We start from the raw sequence: 23363 nt of genomic DNA on the forward strand, positions 1-23363 counted from the left end.
TCCCCTACAAGTTATGAGTGTCTCAACTGACCCAAAGGGAATGCTAATGTTATTTCCCAGGTTAATCTTTTTAAAGAAAAATACGCTGTGAATTTTACTAGCCATCTTCTCAAACTTAATTTTGGCTTCCCTTGCTTCATGGCATCTTGGTTAAGTATGGTGATGGTATGGGGCAAGCTCCCTATTCACTGTATTGCTGGAAACCTTGGTTTGTCCTAGCAGAGCATTCTGACTTCCAGTGTTTTAGACTGTTGAACACAGAGACATCATCTCAACCCACAACCCATAAAAAACTAGTTCATTGTTGCCATGCCACTTTTATAATGGGAATATTAATGATCACCCAAAAGCTCTGAATACAATCTAGTTAATATTAAAAATAAGACTGGGATGTTATTCATAGTTATCAACTGGATCTCCAAGAAATCTGTTTGGATTTTCTTCTAAAATTAGCCTCCGGACCACAATGAGCTGTTCCAAGGTATACTGGTAACTTACCAGACCTGCTGAACTCTGGGAAAGTGTTAGAGAGAAGCTCACTGGATGAGGAAGCTGGGAACACATTCACTGAGCTACATCCTCTTGAATCTCTAGGTGGAATGGCCACCTGTCCCCCGGGTTGACTCTCCCATGTCTAGCTGCTGCACACTTCAACTGAGTGGGCAGTACTGGCCACCTCCAAGTCCCTGTGTGTTTATCGATGGAAGAGGCAAATGGGACATCTCCATGTACTTGTCATTTGGGAAGGGTTAGGAGCTGTGGATCCCTTCCAGAACATAATGGCTTTGGACAAGCTTCACGCCCTGGTGATTTCTTGTGATGCTTTTCTGTGGAACCTTGCCCTGGAGATCAGGAGCGTCCTCTGCAAGCCCCAGCAAGGAAGGGCCGCCTGAGGCTGTCCACAGGGAAGCCTGTTTGCCAACAATGAGAGTTGTTAGGTAAAAAGATCTCTTCCTCCATTAGTTTCTTCCCCAAATACACTTTGGATGTGATGGGCGGGGGGGGGGGGGGGGGGGGGGGGGCAGCAAACCCAAACTCAAGTTTCAGCTCCATTGAGATGTTTTACTCAAAGCTTTTCCCACAGTTTCAACCAATAACAAAGTGGACCCAGGAAATGTGCATGTTGATGGTTAAGGAATTGCTCTCAGCACTGATGACCTAGTGAATCAAGTCCCATGTTTAGGAGCTCACTGTTAAATGGGGAGAGAAGGTCTACGAGCCCATCCCTGTGGGCTCAAAAATGTTTGGACAATTAAATATTTGCTTTAACTATGCCTCACTAGCAAGTGATTCCCAGCCACATTTAAGAATAGAGTCTTCAGGGCTGGGAAGATTGCTCAGTGAGTTAAAGGCACTTGCTTGCAAAGTCTACCAGCCTGTGTTCAAGTCCCCAGGATCCACATAAAGCCAAATGCACAAAGTGGTGCATGTGTTTGGAGTTTATTTGCAATGCCAAGAGGCCCTTCTCTCTCTCTCCCTCTCTCTCTCTTCTTCTCCTCTTCCCTTGAAAATAATAAACAAAATATTTTTTAAAAAATAAATAAAACTTTAAAAAAAGAATAAGAATGTTCCTAGGCACCCGGAGCTTGCCCATTTCAAAACCTCCAGTGAGTCTCCACTGGAGCACCTAAAACTCTCATCGCCTGGCATTGAAGGCTTTCAAACCCACGCCCCTCCCTACCTCTGCCACCCCATAGTGCCGTCATGTCAACCACTTCTCTCCTGCTCAGGCTGGGTGGCCTCCTGGGTTTTCATGGCTTCCCCTGAGGGAGAAAAAATGAGATTCCTGCCTTGACTTCCCACAGGGGCACTCCCGAAGCCTGCTTTTGTTTCCCAGCTCAGAAGGGCCTTCATGTCCTCTGGACTGTGAGATTCTGGTTTGATTGAGCATGGTCAGACTCCACGGCTCTACCCGCGTGGTCAGTTTTCGTCAAGGAAGGTCTCTCACTTCCCTGTCATCTACCTGTGAGCACCTTTTGGATAAGGACCATGTCCCATCACTTCTCCATCTCCTCTCACATGTTCTCTATACCAGTGCGGGCTCTGTACATACCTTTATCTTACTGGCCAGTGAGTGACAAACCTTTGCCTTACCTCTTGGATTATAACAGCGCAGGCACATAGACTGAGTCACACAAGTCCAAGTTGAGCTCTTCCTCCTCGTTGCCTGCTTGAAGCTGGTTTCATGACACTTCTATTCTTTTTCTCTTAGTATATTTGGAAAATGTCAGCAGCTCTAATGCTCCTAGAAGTGGGTTATCTGCTGGCATGACTGTCACTGGTTTATTTTCTTCTGAGGACACAATGAACTGTTGGTCCTCCAGTTATCAGCATAGCTGCTAAAATGTTTGCTACCCAAATGCCCCAGGAGCTTCCCAACTATGTCTAAGTCCCCCTTCCTTCCTTCCTTCATTCCTTCCTTCCTTCCTTCCTTCCTTCCTCTTCTTTTGTCCTCTCTTCCTCCATCTCTCCTTTCCTATTTGTTTACTGATCTCCTATCTCATTACTTCTTGGATGATGCCGGCCAGTGTCCTGAGGGCCGGCAGTTCCCTTGCTTTATAGGAGCAAGGCAAAGCTGCTAACAGCCCAGGCTAGAACTATGGATTTACGGCAGGATCCACAAGGTGCAACCTGGCCAGCCTCACCTGAGGAACCTGGGGCTTTTCGGTGGGCCAGTCTTAAAGGACACTTTTCAGATACCGTAGCCAGAACTGAGTGTGGGCTGCTAACAGCTCTTGACAGCGAGTGGGTGCAGACACCAGGGAAGCCCCAACCCAAAGATGAGGTGCATCTGCTAAGTGTCCAGAGAGCAGTAGTGGAACCAGGGGTCGGTTTCAAGTATTTTTGAAACCTGCGCATGTGTGAGTGTAAGGGAAATGACGTCGGATTCCAGGATCGGCTGCCCACATCCTCTGGATAGTACCAATCAGTTCACATTTGCCAACTTGTCTCTAGGCTTATGCAAAAACAAAGGTTATTTATTTATTGATCACCTCGGGCACTGGGGCCCTCGTGTGTGGTCAGCCTTAGCCAAGCAAACCAACACTGTGTGTCGCTGAGGCAGGCAGTGGTCTAGGAATGAGCAGTGAGCTAGCCCGTTCTTGGAGACTGTGAGCCCCCATCACACAAAGCCCTAGGAGCTTCTCCAGAGATCCGACCCCACGGGGACCCCACAGCCTGTTCCTCTGGGAAGGGTTGAAAGGCTCCCTGGCCTGTCCACGCATGCGGCCTGCACAAGAGGACAAGGTGCCACAGCCCTGCATTCTTTTCCACACACTTTTAGCAAATGAGTAAAAAGAAGGCGCCCCCCTTCCTTGTCATTAAAAAGGAACAGATAGGCCATATGTGGTGGCTCATGCCTTTAATCCCAGCACTCGGGAAACAGAGGTAGGAGGATCGCCATGAGTTTGATGCCACCCTGAGACTACATAGTGAATTCCAGGTCAGCCTGGACCAGAGTGAGACCCTACCTCAAAAAAAAAAAAAAAGGAACAGATAGCCGAGCGTGGTGGAGCATGCCTTTAATCTTAGCACTCAGGAGGCAGAGGGAGGAGGATCGCCGAGAGTTCGAGGCCACCCTGAGGCTACATAGTGAATTCCAGGTCAGCCTGGGCGAGAGGGAGACCCTACCTCAAAAAAAACAAAAAAAAAAAAAAAGGGAGCAGATGCGGGGACTCAGGTAAATCAGTTCGTATCAAACAACACAGTTGTGTTCAGACAGGCTGAGTGTACTTTATGGCCTTCTCCCTTTCAGCAACGAGGTGGTGAGAAGTGACCTGAAGAAACTGCCAGCTCTTCCCACGCAAGCCCTGAAGGAACACCCCTCCCTGGCCTACTGGTAAGACCCCTCTTCTCAGGAGCTAGTCTCCTCCCCACCAGAAAGGACACGAGGTTCAGACCACTGAGCCTGTGTCCCTCCGGCTCTCACTGGCCCCTGCGCTCCCGTTGTATTAAGTGATTTGGGTCTTTAGAGCCCATCCTCTGAGCTGGATATGGTGGCTCATGCTTGGAACTCCAGCACTTCAGGAGGCTGAGGCAGGAGGATGCCAAATTTGAGGCCAGCCTGGGCTACCGAGTGAGACTGTGTCTCAAGAAAAGAAAAAAAAAAAAAGCCAAGTGTTCTTGCTCACACCTATAATCCAAGCACTCAGAAGACTAAGGTAGGATGATCATTGTGAGTTCAAGACCAGCCTGGATTACACAGTGAGTTTCAGGTCCGCCTAGGTTAGAATACATCTTTGCCTTAAAAGAAAAGAGAAAAGAAAAAACCCACAAACCAAACTGAAAAGCCAGAATCCATTTCTGCGTTGATTTAAATGGTATGTTGTATATGTGGGTGTGGGTGGGTGGGTGTGTGACCACTCTTAAATAATAATAATAAGATCTCCAATTTCACTCTGAAAGCCTCACTTCAAGAGTCTTTCCTGAGCTGGTAAAGTTTCACACCAGACTCGGTCATCCATGTCAGCCTGTGGGAGGTTTGGAGGTGTGGGAGAAGTACAGGGGTTTTTTCTTTGTCAACAAGAGAGGTTGATTCTTTTCTTTTCCTGGGTGTCTCGTATCTCCTGAGTTAGCCCCCTTTGTAACTTTATGCTGGAGCTTGCCTGTCCGAGGTCTGACTGCTTCTGAGTGATTCAGGCTTTTGCGGTTGAGCTCTCATTCTTGAGGAGTGTGTGGAAACTCTGCCGGGCACTTCAGCTTGCTCGCTGCCCTCTGACAAGGACAGGACAGTTCCCTGGTGTTCCCTCTGACCCTTCATGAAAATCAGTGAACTGCTTCCAATATAAGACAAAGCCATGACCAAAGCCTCGAGTGGGCCTGTCAGCCCTAGCACTCAGAAACCTGAGGTAGGAGGATTGAAAGTTCAAGACCTGCTGTGCTGTAGAGTAAATGCAAAGCTAGCTCAGGCCACCTAGACCATGTCTCAGAATTGTTTAAAAAAGGGAGGGGGGGTGCTGGGATGGGGCTGGAGGGAATGGTTTAGTGGTTAAGGCGCTAGCCTGCAAAGCCCGACGACCCAGGTTTGATTCCCTAGGACCCACATAAGCCAGATACACAAAGTGGTGCATGAGTCTGGAGTTTGTTTGCAGCAGCTGGAGGCCCTAGTGTGCCCATTTTCTCCCCCACCCCTTTCTCAAATAAGTAAAATTAAACATACATATTTAAAAACTGGGCTAGGATGTAGCTCAGTATAGAATGTGTGCCTATTATATCTGAGGCCCTAGGTTTAGTCCCATTACTGAATGAATGAACAATAAAAAGAAAGAGGAAAAGTAAAGAAAAATAACAAATTGATCCTAATAATAAACCATAGGATGTGACTCACTGCTCACTAAGCTCTCCTGTAATACTTCTGAAATTTTGGACAACGAGCATTTTATCTTGTCTGGACAGTGCCAGGCAGGAACCAGTTGTTCAGGTGTTTATATGCCTTAAGAATGCCTTCAGGGGGGCTGGAGAGATGGCTTAGCGGTTAAGCGCTTGCCTGTGAAGCCTAAGGACCCCAGTTCGAGGCTCGGTTCCCCAGGTCCCACGTTAGCCAGATGCACAAGGGGGCGCACGCATCTGGAATTCGTTTGCAGTGGCTGGAGGCCCTGGTGCGCCCATTCTCTCTCTCTCCCTCTATCTGTCTTTTTCTCTATGTCTGTCGCTCTCAAATAAATAAATTAAAAAATGAACAAAAAAAATTAAAAAAAAAAAAGAATGCCTTCAGGGGTTACAGAAAGGGTTTAGCAGTTAAGGAGTTTGCCTGCAAAGCCAAAGGACCCAGGTTATATCCCCAGACCCACATAAGCCCGATGCACAAAGTGGCGCATTCGTCTGGAGTTCCTTTGCAGTGGCTGAAGGCCCTGGTGTGTCATCTCTCTTTCTATCTGCCTCCATCTCTCTCTCTCTCTCTCTCTCATAAATAATAAAAAATAAATAAAAGAACAACTTGGCCTGGAGAGATGGCTTAGTGGTTAGGCACTTGCTTGTGAAGCCTAAGGACCCTGGTTCAAAGCTTGATTCCCCAGGACCCATGTAAGCCAGATGTACAAGGGGGCACACGCATCTGGAGTTCGTTTGCAGTGGCTAGAGGCCCTGGTGTGCCCATTCTCTCTCCATATATATATATCTGCCTTTTTCTCTGTCACTCTCAAATAAATAAAAGTAAATAAATAAATTAAAAGAACATCTTTAGATAGAATAGGCCTTGTCTTGGTTCAGAGTTCATTAGTAAGATTAAGCTTGGTCTCAGATATCATTTTCTCAGAGACACACCCCACCCCCGCCGCTACCCCGTTCCTGTGCAGTGAGATGTGGGGCCTGGCTGTGAACTCCATCAGTACGCTGCCATCTCTAACTTCATCTGTCTGAACTAATCTGTTGTTGTTCTTCCTTCAAGAACACAGCAGTAGACCAGTAACAGTTTTCTATCATAAACTGTGCCCAATGGCGGGGGTGGGGGGGGAACGTCTGTTGAACTTGTGGCGATTTTGTATGTACCTTCTTCCAGACTGCGATCTTGCGATCTGCACACAGGAACACTAAAAGATAGCACGCCTGTTTCTCCTGACCCTCTGCTCAGCAAACCCCTTGCCTTCCACTCCCTCTGCATGCTAGGTCCTGTCCTCTGCATCTTCCCAGCTGGCCTCACTCATGAAGTGAAGTTTGCAGGAGGCAGGGATGCAACAAGCAGGATAAGGTGACATGGACCTGTGACTCCAGCATTAGGGAGGCCGAGACTGGGGTTCAAAACTAACCTAGGCTATGTAGCATGTAGCAAGTTCAAGGCCACCCTGGGAGACTCAGTAAGACATTGTCTCATTAAAAAAAAAAAAAAAAGATTACTCAAGAGACCAGTGGTTTTTTTGTGCATGCAGGGATATGTTGCCGTTAGGAGCTGTAATGCTTGTGGGTGGTCAGGAGTCAGACCTGCTCTTTGCCCAATCCATCCCTCATTCCCCTTTTCCAATGCTTGTTTCCAATGCACATTTGCGAGTGATGCATTTCTCCTCTCGCCGCATTCTCTGATCATGGATTGTTCAGTCATTGCCTCTAGCAGCTGCTCTGTGCTCCCACGTGTTGTTACAGAAAGCCTGCCTTCTAGAACATGCTTTCGGTCTTTTGTCAACACGAACCCCTTTGTCTGAATCTATGCTCATAGCTGTCCCTTAGCTTTGTGACGAGGCCAGTGCTTGCCCGGGGCCTCACTCAGATCCACACGTGCTCAGAATACTGTCTAATGCTCTGCGAAGGTGGCCAGTCAGTCAGGAGCTTGGGCCATCCATCCAGATGATAAGAAAACATCCACAGACCATTTTTCCCTGCTTCCTTGTGGCCAGCTACTTGTGGTTAGCTCTAATGTATTTAAAGTTTTTTAAAGCAAAGGATTAAGGAGAAAGAGGCTGCTATTCGCCCTTCATGTAACTATAAAATAAAAGGAGACGGAAAGCTAGTGGCACAGACCTGTAACCTCAGTGCTAAGGACAGAGGACCCCACGTTTCTCCCTCTCCACCACAACAGCGTCCTTCATCGCCAGGAATGGTCATGACCCTCCTGGGGGAGGAGGCCTTTCCCTGTTCCTCAATGCCACACAGTCTCAGGTAGCCCCGACCATTTCTGTACCAAGAATATATATTTACCATTCTTCCCAGCTCTTCGACTCCCACTAGCATTCAGAGATGCAGTGAGGGCTTCCTTTGTGCTAAAATCAACCATGGGGAACCCCTCTGCTTGACAGCCTAGTGACCAAAGGAGTAGGTTTCATGATCCCAGCCAGACCTCTGAAACACAAAACTGTGACTGTCTTACTAGCTTTCTTTGTTCTCTGCTGCCTCAATGTCTCCATCTGAAAAATGGGGCTAACGACGCCAAGCTACATTCGGCTATAATTAAGAGAGAAAGTAGGTCACATCATGTGACTGGAAAGCTGTTCAAGGTGCCAAGTCCTCTGTCGCTATGTCTTGTTCTTAAGCTCTGATCTTTTCTGCTCATTTTCAAGTCTTCAGAAAGTATGGATGTCTTCGTGTCACGTACATGACTTCTCTATAAGTGGGCATCTTAGCCGGTGATAGTAGTGTGCCCAGGACTACAGAACAAGATGGAATTAGGACCCTGGCCCAGATTCTCCCTCATGAGCCTAGCTGGAGAATGTCAGACACCCTGTAGTGTATACAAGAATATCAGGCTTGATCAAAACCCTGGCCACTGCAACAGGTTGACAAGTCTCTCTAGGAACCCCAGCACCATCTCCATTTCCCTCCCTCTGCCTACACCTCCTTGTTGACAGAGCCACGATTGAATTTCACAGCACATCCCAGGCCATAGGAAGACACGGTTTTCCCTGGTCACATCCATGTGGCCTCGTGGCCTCGGGTAGGACTGCAGACAGCCCTTTGGGGTTTAGTTTATTATGGCTTGTAAGAGTCTTCTTGTATCAAATTCCCACATGGATCTGAGGTACTGGGGCACGGTCTGCAGAACTGGGGGCACCATCCCTGTGTTGGTTCCAGAGAAGGTTGGGATTGGGATGGAGGGGGGACGTGCTTGGTCTCCGGTTGTTACCAAGTGTGTCATCACATGACAGGCGTGTGTTGGTTAAAAGGGGAGATGGGAGAGGGGGAAGAAGAAGGAGGTCACCACTGTAGGTTCCCAGGTGGCTTCAGACAGCAGGCGAGAAGATGAGGTGGGGGAGGGCAGCAACTTTTGCAGCTGTCAGGCCCCGTGAGACCCTGTGGTAGAGGCAGGAGAACAGCTGCCTGGCAGTGCTTGGAACTTTGGCTGATGCCCCATGAGCCTTGCTTAAGTTCACAGCTAGAGAACTGCACTGACTTTCACCCCACTCCACCCCCGGGACCATCTCTCCCACAGCTAGGAAAGGCATCACGTCTGGATCGCTGAGTTAACTGACGTGGATCTAGGAGCCGACCCCCACCCACCCATGGGCACGGATCGAATGTGCCAGCACAGCTGTTGTTTTAGTGGGTGGGTGGAAGGGAAGGAGACTAGGAAGTCAAATGTGGAACCTTCTGGCACCGCCTGAAAGTGGAGTGAGCCTGAGGTCGGCCTCTGGAAGTTGCCCTTCAGGAACTATCTGAAGAATTTGTCACACTTAAAATTAGAGCTTCCACCAAGCGTGGGAGCTGCGGAAAAGCTTGGCGGAGACTACCCCTGGAGGAGAGCAAGTCCTGGACTCTGCAGAAATGGCTGTGTAGACCGAGAAAGGTCTCTTTCTTATAGCTAGCCAGACCCCGTTCTGGGAACCTACTACAGAGACACTTTTGTGAAGCGCTCTGGCTGTCTCGCATGCATCAAATTTCAGAATATTAATATTAAATAACATTAATTAAAAATTAAGGTAGTGGGCTGGAGGGATGGCTCAGCGTTTAAGGTGCTTGCCTACAAAGCCTAATGACCCAAGTCCAATTTTCCAGTACCCACATAAAGCCAGATGCACAAGGTGGCACATGTGTCTGGAGTTTGTTTGCAGCAGCTGGAGGCCCTGATGTGCCCATTCTCTCTGTCTGTCACTCTCTTTTCTCTATCTCTGCTTGCAAGTAAATAAAATTATTTTTAAAAAAAATAAGGTAGTAATTAAAAGATAAATAAATTAGTTCAGAGGACTAGGACATGAGCAAATAGAAAATAGAACCACCCCCCCCAACAAAAAGATGACCTAGCTAAAAAAAAAAGAAATTGAGGGCTTGAGAGATGGCTTAGCGGTTAAGCGCTTGCCTGTGAAGCCTAAGGACCCCGGTTCGAGGCTCGGTTCCCCAGGTCCCACGTTAGCCAGATGCACAAGGGGGCGCACGCGTCTGGAGTTCGTTTGCAGAGGCTGGAAGCCCTGGCGCGCCCATTCTCTCTCTCTCCCTCTATCTGTCTTTCTCTCTGTGTCTGTCGCTCTCAAATAAATAAGTAAAAAAAATAAAAAATAAAAAACAAAAGAAATTGAAGGAAAGAAGGTTTCACATAAATTCTGGGATAATAACTTAATAATAGATAGCAACAAATTAATAATAAAAATGGATAGTAAAGACAGATTAATGAGGTCTGCAGGGAACAAGCCTAAGATTATCTTCTCCTCCATTGTGGAACTTTTATGGAAAACTGAAGGAGTCCTTTTATTGGTGGGAAATAATGAACATAGCAGGTATCCAAGTCAAGACCACATAGGTAGGTCATAGAGGTTGGAGGTTTTGGACTTGTCCTGAGCAGGTAGGATCTGAGGTCTTCTGCCAAAACTGCTCACGCCCTTGTGATTTCCCAGGCAGGTTCTCCGTCCCCGAGGTGCTGGCGGGAGCCGCTGCCCTGGTGGGTGCCCTTGTCTTTATCAGAGTAGAGTTTGGCTGGCCCTTGAGCCAGTTCCTCCTTCTGTTCATTTGAGAACTAAGATTTCCAACGATACGTGAGCTGCCATCTCATCCTGGTCGTGGGTGTGTTGACTCCTAGTGTATTTCCTGATCTTTGCTAAGCAGACCAATTCCAGAACTCCTCGTGCTCCTGGAAAGCTCTGAGTCCCCTCGCTAGTCATCCAGGGAGGAGGGCGGGAGGGAGTTAACCACGGTGTCCTCCACAACTTCCCGGCAGGCAGCTCTTCTCCCATTCGGTGGTCTCTTGCAAGGGCCTTCCCCCCAAGCCTGGGTGCTGATCTGTCCTCGCTGATTAGAAGCCCAAGATAAAAAGAGTGGCCGTCCTCCGAGGAGAGCGCAGGCTCGTCTCTTCCCCCAGTCTGCAGCCTCGATTGCGCTGGAGCTGAGCGTGGAATGTCACATCAGGACCCCACTGTCTCAGGAGGAGGCTGAGAAGCACCTCAGCCCGCAGGATGCGCGGCCTCTGGTAACAGACTTCTTTCCTTCTGATTCTAGTGAAGACAGAGTCATTGAGCACTACAAGAAACTGAATGGCCAGACGAGAGGCCAAGCAATTGTGAAGTAAGTGGTCCCGCCCAGAGTGAAGCCTGTGTTTGGGTGTTAAATGGTCATACGTCAAAGCCGGTTCAATTCTGCATGAAGGACATATGGGGGAGGTATTTTAACTAATTTTCAACTAAAAATAAATCACTCCCAGAACTCTCTCTCTCTCTCTCTCACATACACACACACACACACACACACACACACACACACACACACACATACACACCCAAACAATATGTACATGGTACCGATTCTTCCAAACAACCACTTTTGTTGTACACTGTTTGTCTTGTCTTTGCAGCTACATGAGCATTGTGGAGTCTCTCCCAACCTATGGGGTTCACTACTATGCAGTGAAGGTAAGAGAACTCATGGGCTGGCTTGCCTCCCCTGTCCTTAAAAGAAAGCAACCAAGCAAACAAAAAATTCTCGGTTATTTTTTATTTATTTTGGTTTTTTTTGATCTGGAGATTTTTGAGAGAATTGGAGTTGCCAGGAGATAGCTTTGTCAGAAAGATTGCTTGCCAGAGGAAATTGGGCAACTGGATTTTATCCCTAGGGTGCTAACACTTGATAGAGTTACCCTCCAAAATTCATTTTTTTCCTCTGTTTTTGAAGTAGTGCAATAAATCCTGACTTCCTTGCAGTCTCTAAGGAATCCTGGGAAGCCAAGGCTTCAGGGCTTCTCAGTAAGAAAAGCTTATTCAGTACAAAGAGCTAGAGAGACCAGAAACCTTCAGCAGAGGGCTGCATAGATGGTTTAGCGATTAAGGCACTTGCCTGCAAAGCCTAAGGACCCAGGTTCAATTCTCCAGGTCCCACATAAGCCAGATGCACAAGGTGGTGCACACATCTGGAGTTCGTTTGCAATAGCTAAAGGGGCTAGAGGCCCTGGTATACCTCATTCTCTCTTTCTCTCTCCCTCTTTCTCTATGTCTCTAATAAATAAGTCAAACAAATTTTTTAACATTAAAAAAAAAAACGCTCAGCAGAATCTAGGGGTCCTCCTGGAGGTTCAAGGCCTCATAATCACTGTTTAGGAAGAGAACTGATAAATTACTCAGTTACTCACAAGACCATCGATGAGGTCACAGTCTGTGTTCTCGAATATGTCGATGGAAAATCCAGTGTGATTGGCTCCACTCTAAATTCTCTTTCATTTCAACCAAGTGTGCTGAACTAGGATATCTTCTTTGAAATAACAAAGATGTCCCCTAATGAGTCTATGAGAAGGAAAATTCCCTTCCCTCTCATAACTTCATGTATCCCCCATGAAAAGCTTAAGCCATTGCCCAAAGTCCAACCCAAAAGAGCAGAAAACACTTCTGAACTCCAGACACTTCCATCAGCCAACTTTTGCTGGTGTCTTCCAGCGCTGGGGAGTAGACTCAGCAGTTCAGAGCACTTGCTAACCAGGGTCATTCTCCATGTGTCACTCAGCTACACACTCAATTTGTTTAGACCAAAATACCATGTTTCATTCACTTTGGGCCATCTATGACAGCTTGAGAAACAACGTTTTTTTAAATTTTTTGTTCTTTTTTTGGCTCATTTTTATTTTTTATTTATTTATTAATTTGAGAGCAACAGAGAGAGAAAGAGGCAGGTAGAGAGAGAGAGAGAGAGAGAGAGAGAGAGAGAGAATGAATGGGTGCGCCAGGGCCTCCAGCCACTGCAAACGAACTCCAGACACGTGCACCCCCTTGTGCATCTGGCTAACGTGGGACCTGGGGAACCGAGCCTCGAACCGGGGTCCTTAGGCTTCACAGGCCAGCGCTTAACCGCTAAGCCATCTCTCCAGCCCGAGAAACAATTTTTATACTGTTAATATGCACTGGATTGCCTGTGACATCGAGTGCTAAGCTGTAGTTTCTGATGACAAAGGCTGCATGGTATAGTCTGTTGCACAATCCCAGAACCTAATACTTAGCACCGGGCACATAGTAGGTTGTCAGTAAGCACTAACTGAGTTGGTGTACATTGAGAACTGCTGTGAGCACTTGGATGTGTGTGTCCATAGTGGTAATAAGTGCTGGGAATGCACTGCACATCCCAGAGTTGTCAGGCATCTGTGGAACTCCAATCCTAAATTTGTTTTAGGGTGTCTTAAAGCCTGCAAGAAATAGTTTCTGCAGTGAAGGTTCTCCCACCGCTGGGCGTCCTTAGTCCCACTTCACCCTCATTCACAGAATTCGTACAGCCATTACACCCATTCCTGTCTTCTTTTTTAATCTTTTTAAAATTTTTTGTCTATTTTTATTTATTTGAGAGCAACAGACAAAGAGGCAGATATATGTATATGTATGTATGTATATATATATATATATATATATGGAGAGAGAGAGAGAGAGTTGGAGAATGGATGTACCAGACCCTCCAGGCACTGCAAATGAACTCTCTTGTGCATCTGGCTTACGTGGGTCCTGGGGAATCGAGCCTCAAAATGGGGTCCTTAAGCTTCACAGGCAAGCACTTAACTGCTAAGCCATCTCTCCAGTGCCCATTCCTGTCTTTCTCCAGCCTTTCCTGATAGGTCATGAGCAGGGTGACCTGGCCTCCCAGGGTTCTCTTCTTGCCCAGGTGAGGAAGGTAATTCCTTTAAGGAGACCACCCCTAAATAGCTCTGTGTCCTGGGATGTGGCCTCTGACAGCTGTGTGCTCCCAAAAAGGTAATACAGGGCTGGAAAAATTGACCAACGGTTAAGGCACTTGCCTACAAAGCCTAGTGACCTGGGTTCAATTCCCCAGTACCCATGTAAAAAGCCAGAAGCACAAAGTGGTGCATGTACCTGGAGTTCATTTGCAGTGGCTGGAGGCCCTGGTGTGCCCATACTGTCTCTGTCTCTCTTCCCTCTACTTTTCTGTGCTTGCAAATAAATAAATAATTTTTTTAAAAAAAAAAGGAAATGCAAATATTGCTATAAAGGGATTCTGCTACTGAGAGACAAGGACCTGTGTCCATTGTGCCGTGGTGTTGCCATGAAAGCACGGCATGGACCTACAAGAGTTCCCAACGTGACAGGTGGAGATGTTCCATAGAAAGCAAACCACGAGAGCGCCTCTCGATTGTAGAAATGGCCCGTGCAGCACGAAGAGGGGTGTGTTCCAGAATAGCCAGGAATTCTCTGTTTCTCAGGCCACATTCCCAGACTTGCTGTTTGTTCTGAGTTCCCTTCTATCTCACCATTTCACATTCAGAAATTTGCCTCCCCAACTAACCCCCATGAAAGCCTTCTGAATATTACAAAACTACTGGACGTGCAGGAAACTTGCATCTGGTCTTAAGAATGACTTAGCATGTGGTTATTGCCCCAGTTCGGCCCTAGAATGTAGCAGAAAGGCAGCCTCTGAGATGCATACTTTCTGCCTTACAGCAAAGCCTGCGAAACATGCTCTTCCTGCTGTCTGGGTGGGTCTATGACTGTCACAGCACCCACGGAGCATGGGTGTTTGGCTCTTGAAATCTCAAAACCTAAACACCTGCTTTGATATGGATTGGGAGAAGAACACTTGTGCCCAAGCAAGCATAACCCATCTGCAAAATGCTCACTGAGATAGCTTTGCCGTCTCACCAATGCCCAGTTACAGAGGAAAGATGACAGTTGCCCGATCAGGTTGATGTCACAGAGGTGCTGGCTTTCCTCTGGTTCTACTCTCTGAAATCAGTGCCAGGTACTTCCCAGAGACACTGCTTCAAGTTAATCATTTTATACTATCTGATTTTTTTATTTTGAGACAGACAGAGAGAGAGAGAGAGAGAGAGAGAGAGAGAGAATGGGTATGCCAGGGCCTTCAGCTGCTACAAACCAACTCCAGCTGTGTGCGCCCCCTTGTGGCACATATGCAACATTGTGTGGTTGCGTCACTGTGTGCATTTGGCTTAAGTGGGACCTGGAGATTCAAACATGAGTTCTTGGGCTTCTCAGGCAAGTGCTTTAACTGCTAAGCCATCTCGCCAACCCTATACTATCTTTATCATTTTGTTTTGCCTACCATACATGAAGTCCTAAATTCAATCCCCAGCACCCTCAGTAGCCAGTATTAAAAACAAAAAAGAAAGAAAGAATTATATACCCCTGAAACTTTAAATAACTTTTTAAAATTTATTTCTTTTACCTTTAACCTTTGTGGTACCTTGAAATAACTCATGTCCATAAATATTTGAAAACCATCATGGTAATTTTGAACTTTTTATGACTTCCATGATGGAGGGGTTTATTAGGTCATTCAGAGACCTGGAAATTAGTATAAACTTTGGAAAGGCTGCTTGGTTTGCTTATCATAACATCCTGGCCTTTTGGGAGCTTTTAAGGACGACTCATCCTCTCTGACCACAGTTTTTACTCAGGTGATAAGAGGGACTTGTTCCTTAAGAGGCAGAGATGTCCTGGTTGGAACACAGAGCCAATCCCCAAGCCCAGGCTCAGTCCATGACACCCTGTCAACACAACTAAGCATGCTTCCACGGTGAGCACATCTGTTAAGGTACAAACTAGAAGTGGGTTCTATCCACTCCAAGCAAATTGCTTTTCCTCTTATGTCAGCCCAGCCAAGAATTCCCCTTTTGGTCTATTGTTATCTTCTCTGGCCTTGTACTTACCTATATTCCTTTTGATGCTCTAGGATAAGCAAGGGATACCATGGTGGCTGGGGCTGAGCTACAAGGGAATCTTCCAGTATGACTATCATGATAAAGTGAAGCCAAGGAAGGTAAGGTGGCCTCTTCTCAGTGCTTAAGCACTTGAATTTTGTGAAAGGTAGATGTGAGCTAAAGTGCTAACATTATAGTCTCAAGGCTCACCATGCTAATGTACATGCATGCAGATTAATTCACTCTAAGCCTGGATAAATATTTTCTCTTCCTGTATCTAAGTTTTCTAAACTGTTATAATTATTTAAGGTAACATACTTGGCTCCATTCTCCCAAAGCAGATGGGTAAAAGGGCTTTGAGGAGCTATTGGTCAGAGCTCGCTAGAGGAATAAAACCATTAGAAGGAGGGCTGGAGAGATGGCGTAGCGGTTAAGGTGCTTGCCTGCGAAGTCTGAGGACCCAAGTTCAACTCTCCAGATCCCACTTAAACCAGCACAGAAAGGTGATGCTAGCACAAAGCTGCACATGCCCACTAGGTGGCGCAAGGGTCTGAAGTTCAATTGCAGTGGCTGAGGGCCTGGCATGCCAATTCTCTCTCTCTCTTTCTGAAAAAAAATCAGAATGAATATATATTATAAAGGGGACTTACAAATGTCGTCCAACTGATAACCACGCATGGTGTTTTTACATTTTGCCTTTTGGCAATAATGAATGAAAAAATGAATGCATCCAACTTTACAAGTCCCCATAGTTTTTATCAATCTGCCAGCTGGAGAGGCTAAACACCCATTATCTATTCAGTCCACAAGGCTGGGTACTTTAGCAGTCCCGTTTTGGCACTGAAGGCCTGGGAAATTCCTAGAGTCACCGGCCTTCAGTCCACATTGGAAGGCGTGACACCTGCATATGGCACCAGCAGCCAGACAAGAAGCACTATGTTCTGCTGGAGGTTTTTTATATGGAGTCCACCGTCAGAAGGCCTCAGGTCAGGTCTTTCTCCGGTAATCTTTCATGGAAGCACCCTCACAGACCCACCTAAGAGGTGGGTCTCTTACCAGATTCCCATTCTCATCAAGTTGACAATAGACTTTAACCATCAGGGCAGACTACATGATCTCAGAAAACCAGGAAATAAACATCCTCTCTCTTGAATCCTGAGACCCATCTGAATTTTCCCAGGTTTGTGGAACAAGGTTCTAGTTTGTAAGAGCACAGGCTGTGAGAAATACAGAGTCAGAAGTGGTACTGACAACTGGGCAAATATGCTGTCATACACATTATCAGAAAATAAGGTCATTTTCCCAAGAGAAAGGGAAGCTGAGGAAAGTTTGCTCAGACGTGCTTTTGAGCTTTCTGTGCTCTGTGTTCATTTACAAGCATTTTTGAAACCAGAAAGAATTGAAAAACCACAATGGAAAAATACCTTTGAAGCAAGTACTGACATTCAAAATCTCTGGCACAGAGTGACAGGGAGATGGTATGCAGTTCAGATCCTGAAATACAGGCTAAAATTCTATCGGAAGCACACTGGCTTTGGGAGAGAGCACACCATTGGTCCCTTATGTCACTCCCGATTGCTCCCCGGTCTACTTTCCAGCTAGACTTGAAGCCCGCTCGAGCTACCTGAACTTAAACTCTGTCCTTTTAGTCAACTCCCTTAATAAATTTATAGGGGAAATGTGGCCCTATGGTGGAAGGCTTTTCAATAAATTGATGAATGAGGTGACTTGGTAAAAGCTAAGTAAAAGTTCTGAACAAATGATGGATTGCTCACTGGGAACGATCCAGCAGGAACCTGCCTCAGGAGAGTGTCTTATTCCAAAACCTTTCTGTTTTCCATTTGTATCCTCGAGAAATGAGCAGAGCCTGTGTTCCTATGTTGACCCTCTTCATTTTCTGAACCACAGGTCCACACCTCTCCTGGACTGTGTCTTTCTTCCAGTTTCCCCCATGCTCTTTCCCAGGCGGCATAATTTGCTATGCTCTTTCTTCCTGAGTTTTCTTCTTACCACCTGCAGTTTTGTAACATCCATTCTTCTCTCTTTGCAACCAGCCACACTGACTTTCCTTCTTGCAAAAGCAAAATACATTCTTAAAATCTTTTTGTGAATATATTTTATTTATTTATTGGAGAGAGGAAAAAAGGCAGAGAGAAAGAGAATGGGTGCACCAGGGCCTCCAGCCACTGCAAACAAATTCCAGATGCATGCTCCCGCATTGTGCATCTGGCTTATGTGGGTCCTGGGGAATCGAACTGGGATCCTTTGGTTTTGGCAGGCAACTGCCTTAATCACTAAGCTAGCTCTCCAGCCCCATCCTTAGAATCTTAAAGAAAGTTCTAATTACAATGTAGCCAGTTCTCTCATGCCCACGTATGTGGAAGACGAAGACCAGAGTGGGTAATTGAGACCTGGCAATGGAGTTAAACCTTCTCCCTCTGAGCGTTGTGAAAGGTACACCAGCAAGTATTCAGACACGTTCTGTTTGATGTATTCCTGTGTCTAAGTGTTTTTCTTTCTCTAATTGTAGTATTAATGAAGATGGAAATTATAATGGGATAGCATTCGTGTATGTAAAATGCAAGAGAGACAGACAGTAAGAGCTCAATAAATTATCCCTGTTAATACAAGACTGGGAAATGGACATCCAAATAAGGAGATAGTGAGAAGCCAAGCATGTAAATAATCAGTCGCTGAATAAGATTAAATAACCTGTAGGACTTTTCTGGGTCAGTAAATTTAAAAATGTTTAAAAGCCCATATGTTTCTCTAAGATATTTGCTCTAATTCATACTCAGTTATTTGAAATAATTTATGTTTCTGTGCTTGGCAGGGGGGAGTTGGAATTGTGTTTATTGCTTGCTGACAGACAACTATCAAAGCCATCATTCCTTCATTCATTCACTCTGAATTCATTTCAAACGAGTATTGCATTCCTATTATGTGCCAAGCACTGATATAAAGGAGCTGCAGGCCTGCCCCGCCTACCCAAGAGAGAACTGGGTGCTGAGTCACTGTCTTCTTTGTTGCTGACAACACAAAGTCACATACCTACACACTCATGTGTGCCCCCCATATATACACCTGTATGCACACGCACATGTACATTCTGTATTTAAAAGTAAAAGAGGGCTGGAGAAATGGCTTAGCGGTTAAGCGCTTGCCTGTGAAGCCTAAGGACCCCGGTTCGAGGCTCGGTTCCCCAGGTCCCACGTTAGCCAGATGCACAAGGGGGCGCACGCATCTGGAGTTCATTTGCAGAGGCTGGAAGCCCTGGCGCGCCCATTCTCTCTCTCTCCCTCTATCTGTCTTTCTCTCTGTGTCTGTCGCTCTCAAATAAATAAATAAATAATTTAAAAAAAATAAAAATAAAAAAATAAAAGTAAAAGAAGGATGGGAGAGATTGCTTAGTGGTTAGGACACTTGCCTGCGAAGCCTAAGGACCCATGTTAGACTCTTCAGATCCCATGTAAGCCAGACGCAGAAAGGTGGGGCAAGAGCAAGGTCGCACATGCCCACTAGGTGGCGCAAGTGTCTGGAGTTCGATTGCAGTGGCTGAGGCCTGGCATGCCAATTCTCCCTCTCCATCTCTCTCTCTCCAAACTAATAAAAATAAAAGAATCTCTAAAATATAACTGAAACAGAAACTGGACAGGGAGAGAAGGACATTTGGCCCTTTGGAAGAGACACCACAGCAGTGTCATGGCCATCCCAGAGAGCACAACCAGATGCTGTGGCATGGGCCTTTGTCCAGTATGGGGGCCCTCAAGAAACGAGTGCACAATTCGAATATAAAGTTAAGAACAAAGGACCATGAGGGGAAGCCCAGCCCCAGCTTCTTCAGCTCGGAGAGGCCCTCGCGGCTGCTAAGATGCCAGCGGAGCCCTAGGGATGAAATCCCAGCTGCAGTAAGACTTGGGCAGGCTGCCCGTGTCTCTTCTAATACCCAACATCCATCGACACATCAGGAACAGCCTATTTGTTACACATAGGAAATGTGCGGGGCTCTGAGCATCACAGAGGGCTAGAACATGCATGTGCTAAGGTGATACACTTGAAAATAAACACTTGAAAATAATTATCAATGCGTATGTCCATGTAAGCGCCCAAAGTCGCTCTTCTTAGCCTCTACTGTGCGTCAGAAACTCATAGAAAACCGATGGGGTGCTAAATGCCTCCCCAGGTCCTGTCCCCCCAGCTCTCTAGCCCCCCTCTGCTGTGTGGGAAGCCTTGCAAGGATTCGGCCGTGAGGCGGGAGATGGGGACTGTCACTCGTGTCTATCTGAGCTTCCTCTGGATTCAGACTTGAAAGTCAGCCAGGCTGAGCAGGTGTGGCTGCAGCGTCCCCGAAAACTGCGAGCTGGAGCGTTCCCAAGCCCAGGAGGCTGGCAAACTAAGGGAAAAGATGTCGTCCAGGTAGCAGCATGTTCTCTTGGCACTGGAGCCAGGCCCAGCTCCGCCACCGTGAGCCTCCAGGGGTGCTCAGGAGAGGCTCGGGGTCCAGCTCTGAGTTCCCGGAGGCATCTGTGGCAACAGACACATGTCCTGCCCAGGCAAGTGTTCCTGTCTAGTGGCAGACGCAGGCCCTCGCTGACACTCTGACCCACTTCTAACAGCTCCATCACATGGTCGCGCGGGACTAAGAGCCAGCATTCAAGTAGAGGCAGGGCCAGGGCTGAGCTCCGCCCTTTCCTTTGGAGGCCAAGTGTCATCCCTCCCTGCGTGGTGCAAATCATTAGGAGCCCAGTCACTGCCAGTGACAGTCTACACAAGTGTTTCCATGAGGCTCGTTGAAAATGTCCCCTCCAACAGAGCCAGGACATGCCTTAGCTAACAGCTGTCAAGAAACAGGCTAGACTGGGACTTCGTCCCAGTTTTCTGGGTGAAATGCGGTTTGCCATTCTATTTTTTGTCTGTTTGTGTGTGTGTGGTTGTGTGTGTGTGTTTGTTTTGTTTCTAAGTGGGGTCTCACTCAAGCGCAGGCTGACCCATAACTCACTCTGTAGTCTCAGGCTGGCCATTCTGATCTCAGAGTCTATGCTGTATTGCACAGTCTTTGCTCTGAATTTCAGCAGCTTTGGAGAGATGGGAGAACAAGTGAGGTACTTTGCTTTTGGAACAGAGGAGAGATCACTGTACTCCTTCCCAATCACGCCCTCACAGTCTATTGCCCGGACCTTCTAAATGAGCTGGTTTCTGGTCTTCCTGAAGCACAGTTCTCAATGCAAGCTGTTGAACTTTGTTTACAAGCAAGCGCCTTAACTGCTAAGCCATCTCTCCAGCCCAAACTTTGTTTAAAAAATATGGAGAGATGGCTTAGCAGTTAAGCGCTTGCCTGTGAAGCCTAAGGACCCTGGTTCGAGGCTCGATTCCCCAGGACCCACGTTAGCCAGATGCACAAGGGGGCGCACGCATCTGGAGTTTGTCCACAGTGGCTGGAGGCCCTGGAGTGCCCATTCTTTCTCTCTCTCTCTATCCGCCTCTTTGTCTGTTGCTCTCAAATAAATAAAAATAAACAAAAAATTAAAAAAATATATATTATTCCAGGTGTGATAATTCAGGCCTATAATCCCAGCACTTGGGAGACAAATTCAGCAAGTGATGAGTTATAGACCAGCTTGAGCTGCATAGAGAGTTACAGGTCAGCCTAGGCTACAGAGTAAGATCCTGTCTAAAAAATAAATAGAGGGGCTGGAGAGATGGCTTAGGCTTAGCAGTTAAGTGCTTGCCTGTGAAGCCTAAGGACCCCAGTTCAAGGCTCGATTCCCCAGGACCCATGTTAGCCAGATGCACAAAGAGGTGCATGCATCTGGAGTTCGTTTGCAATGGCTGGAGGCCCTGGCACACCTATTCTCCCTCTCTCTCCCTCTCTCTCTCTCTCTCTCTCTCTCTCTCTCTCTCTCTCTCTCTCCCTCTCCCCATCTGCCTCTTTCTCTCTCTGTCACTCTCAAATAAATAAAATTTTAAAATAAATAAGGACTGGAGAAATGGCTTAGTGGTTAAGACGTTTGCCTGCAAGGCCAAATAACCCAGGTTCAGCTCCCCAGAATTCACATAAGCCAGACGCACAAGTTGACACATGTATCCAGAGTTTATTTGCAGCGGCTAGAGGCCCTGGCGCACCCATTCTTTTCTCTCTAATAAATAAATAAATGATTTTTTTAAATTAAAAGCACATAAAAAATAAAAATTTTTGGTGAGTACGTGCATGCATGTATGAGGTATGTGAGTATGGGTGCACAAGCATAAATCACAGGTGTGGGTCCTCACCGTTCACCAATTTGAGGCAAGATCTCCTGTTCCACAGGCCTGCAAGCTTCTGGCAGATTCTCCTATCTCAACCTTCCCTCTTGCCATTACGTGTGCTAGATTATAGACACTGCTGCTGCAGCGTCCAACTTTTATGTGGGTTCTGGGGAGCCCAAAGCCAGGCAGTCATGTTTGCACAGTAAACACTCTGTCCACAGAGCTATGTCCCCATCCCCTAAAATGTTTTAATACATATTTTATTACTATTACTTTTTTGTTTGTTTTTTTCGAGGTAGGGTCTCACTCTAGCCCAAGCTGGCCTGGAATTCACTATGTAGTCTCAGGCTGGCCTCAAACTCACATCTATCATCCTATCTCTGCCTCCTAAGTGCTGGGATTAGAGGCGTGTGCCACCATGCCCAGCTCTCCTAAATTTCTTAAGAATTGAAAACTGAAGCAAAAATAAAAAATAAATAAAAATAAAGAGATGATCAAAGAAAAAACGTCAAGACTCAAAGAACATGTTAGTGCTTAGGGTTTTTTCAAAATGAAGGTCACTGAAAAAAAGGAAGCAAACCAAAAAGTACAGAATTTTCCCACCCTCAGAGCACTTGCAGTATTAGGAATCGTTAGGTACGAGGGCACATTTCACAGGCTGGATTTTGGCTTTTGAGTGTGCTCAGAAAGGTTCAGAAATATTGAACTTCTGAAAACCTTCTGTAGTATTTTGATGTCATGTGAAAAAAAAAAAATAATTGGCCTTCAAATGCCCTAAAATAGCAGCAAACAGAACTAAGAAAGAAAGAAAGAAAGAAAGAAAGAAAGAAACAAACAAACAAACAAACAAACAAACAAACAAACAAACAAAGAAACAAAGAAGAAAAGAAAAGAAAGAAAGGACATGCACATTCCCAGAACAATAGTCCTTGCTTGTATACATGAGCTTTCTCATAAAGGTTAGGCAGAGCCCCGAACAGTATCTGAGGGTAAGTTGAGCAATGCTTGCTGAGCCATTACGCAGCCGCTGTCCACTTTCCAAAGGTCCTGTCTCCATCCCTCGTCCAGCAAGGCTGCCCTCTGACCCTTGGCTTCCCAGTTTCTGGGCTCTCGACATACTCACACACCACGTGCCGCTAGAAAACATCCCTTTTGGTTAATGTAACTCTCCTTTGCTTTCTTGTCTGTGCCCTGGAGTCTTGGTAATCTTTACACACAGGGTGGTAGCAGAAGATCCGAGCTGACAAGGACATGTCTGTCTTGGTTTAGAAAGGAAGAAAGAACTAGGAGAGTCAGAGTGGGGGAAAAAAGAAAAAGAAAATGAAAATCTTGTAGCTCCATAGATCTTTTACCATGTATATGAATGCATGCAGAATACACGTTTCTAAGCAAGACATGAGGGATTTCCTAAATTCAAGTCCTCTTGTCTTAGGAAATGACAAAGTGATATCCAGTGGGCATTGGGACAGTGAGGCCAATCCCGGGCCTCCTCTTGGTTTGCATTTATGGCCAAGTACAGCAGCATGCTGCAGCAAAACCACCAGCCTCCACCCTGGTTATGTCACAGGCTTCGCCAGCTGTTCTAGTATAAGCAGTGAAATTTCCTTCTTCTTTCCTGAAAACATCT

At 46.4% G+C, this 23363-nt stretch overlaps 1 protein-coding gene across 5 annotated transcripts in view; it reads left to right on the forward strand.

Moving 5' to 3' along the window:
* Frmd4a (FERM domain containing 4A) overlaps positions 1-23363 on the forward strand; it is a 705918-nt gene that overhangs the window by 597047 nt on the left and 85508 nt on the right. For all 5 annotated transcript variants that reach the window (XM_045135267.1, XM_045135268.1, XM_045135271.1 and 2 more), the window contains 4 exons: positions 3755-3838; positions 10849-10914; positions 11201-11258; positions 15523-15609. In XM_045135267.1, coding sequence (XP_044991202.1) covers positions 3755-3838; positions 10849-10914; positions 11201-11258; positions 15523-15609 — 295 coding nt within the window. The remainder of the gene's footprint in view (positions 1-3754; positions 3839-10848; positions 10915-11200; positions 11259-15522; positions 15610-23363) is intronic.

This window comes from Jaculus jaculus, chromosome 15 (genome assembly GCF_020740685.1).
Source record: "Jaculus jaculus isolate mJacJac1 chromosome 15, mJacJac1.mat.Y.cur, whole genome shotgun sequence".
Lineage (NCBI taxonomy): Eukaryota > Metazoa > Chordata > Mammalia > Rodentia > Dipodidae > Jaculus > Jaculus jaculus.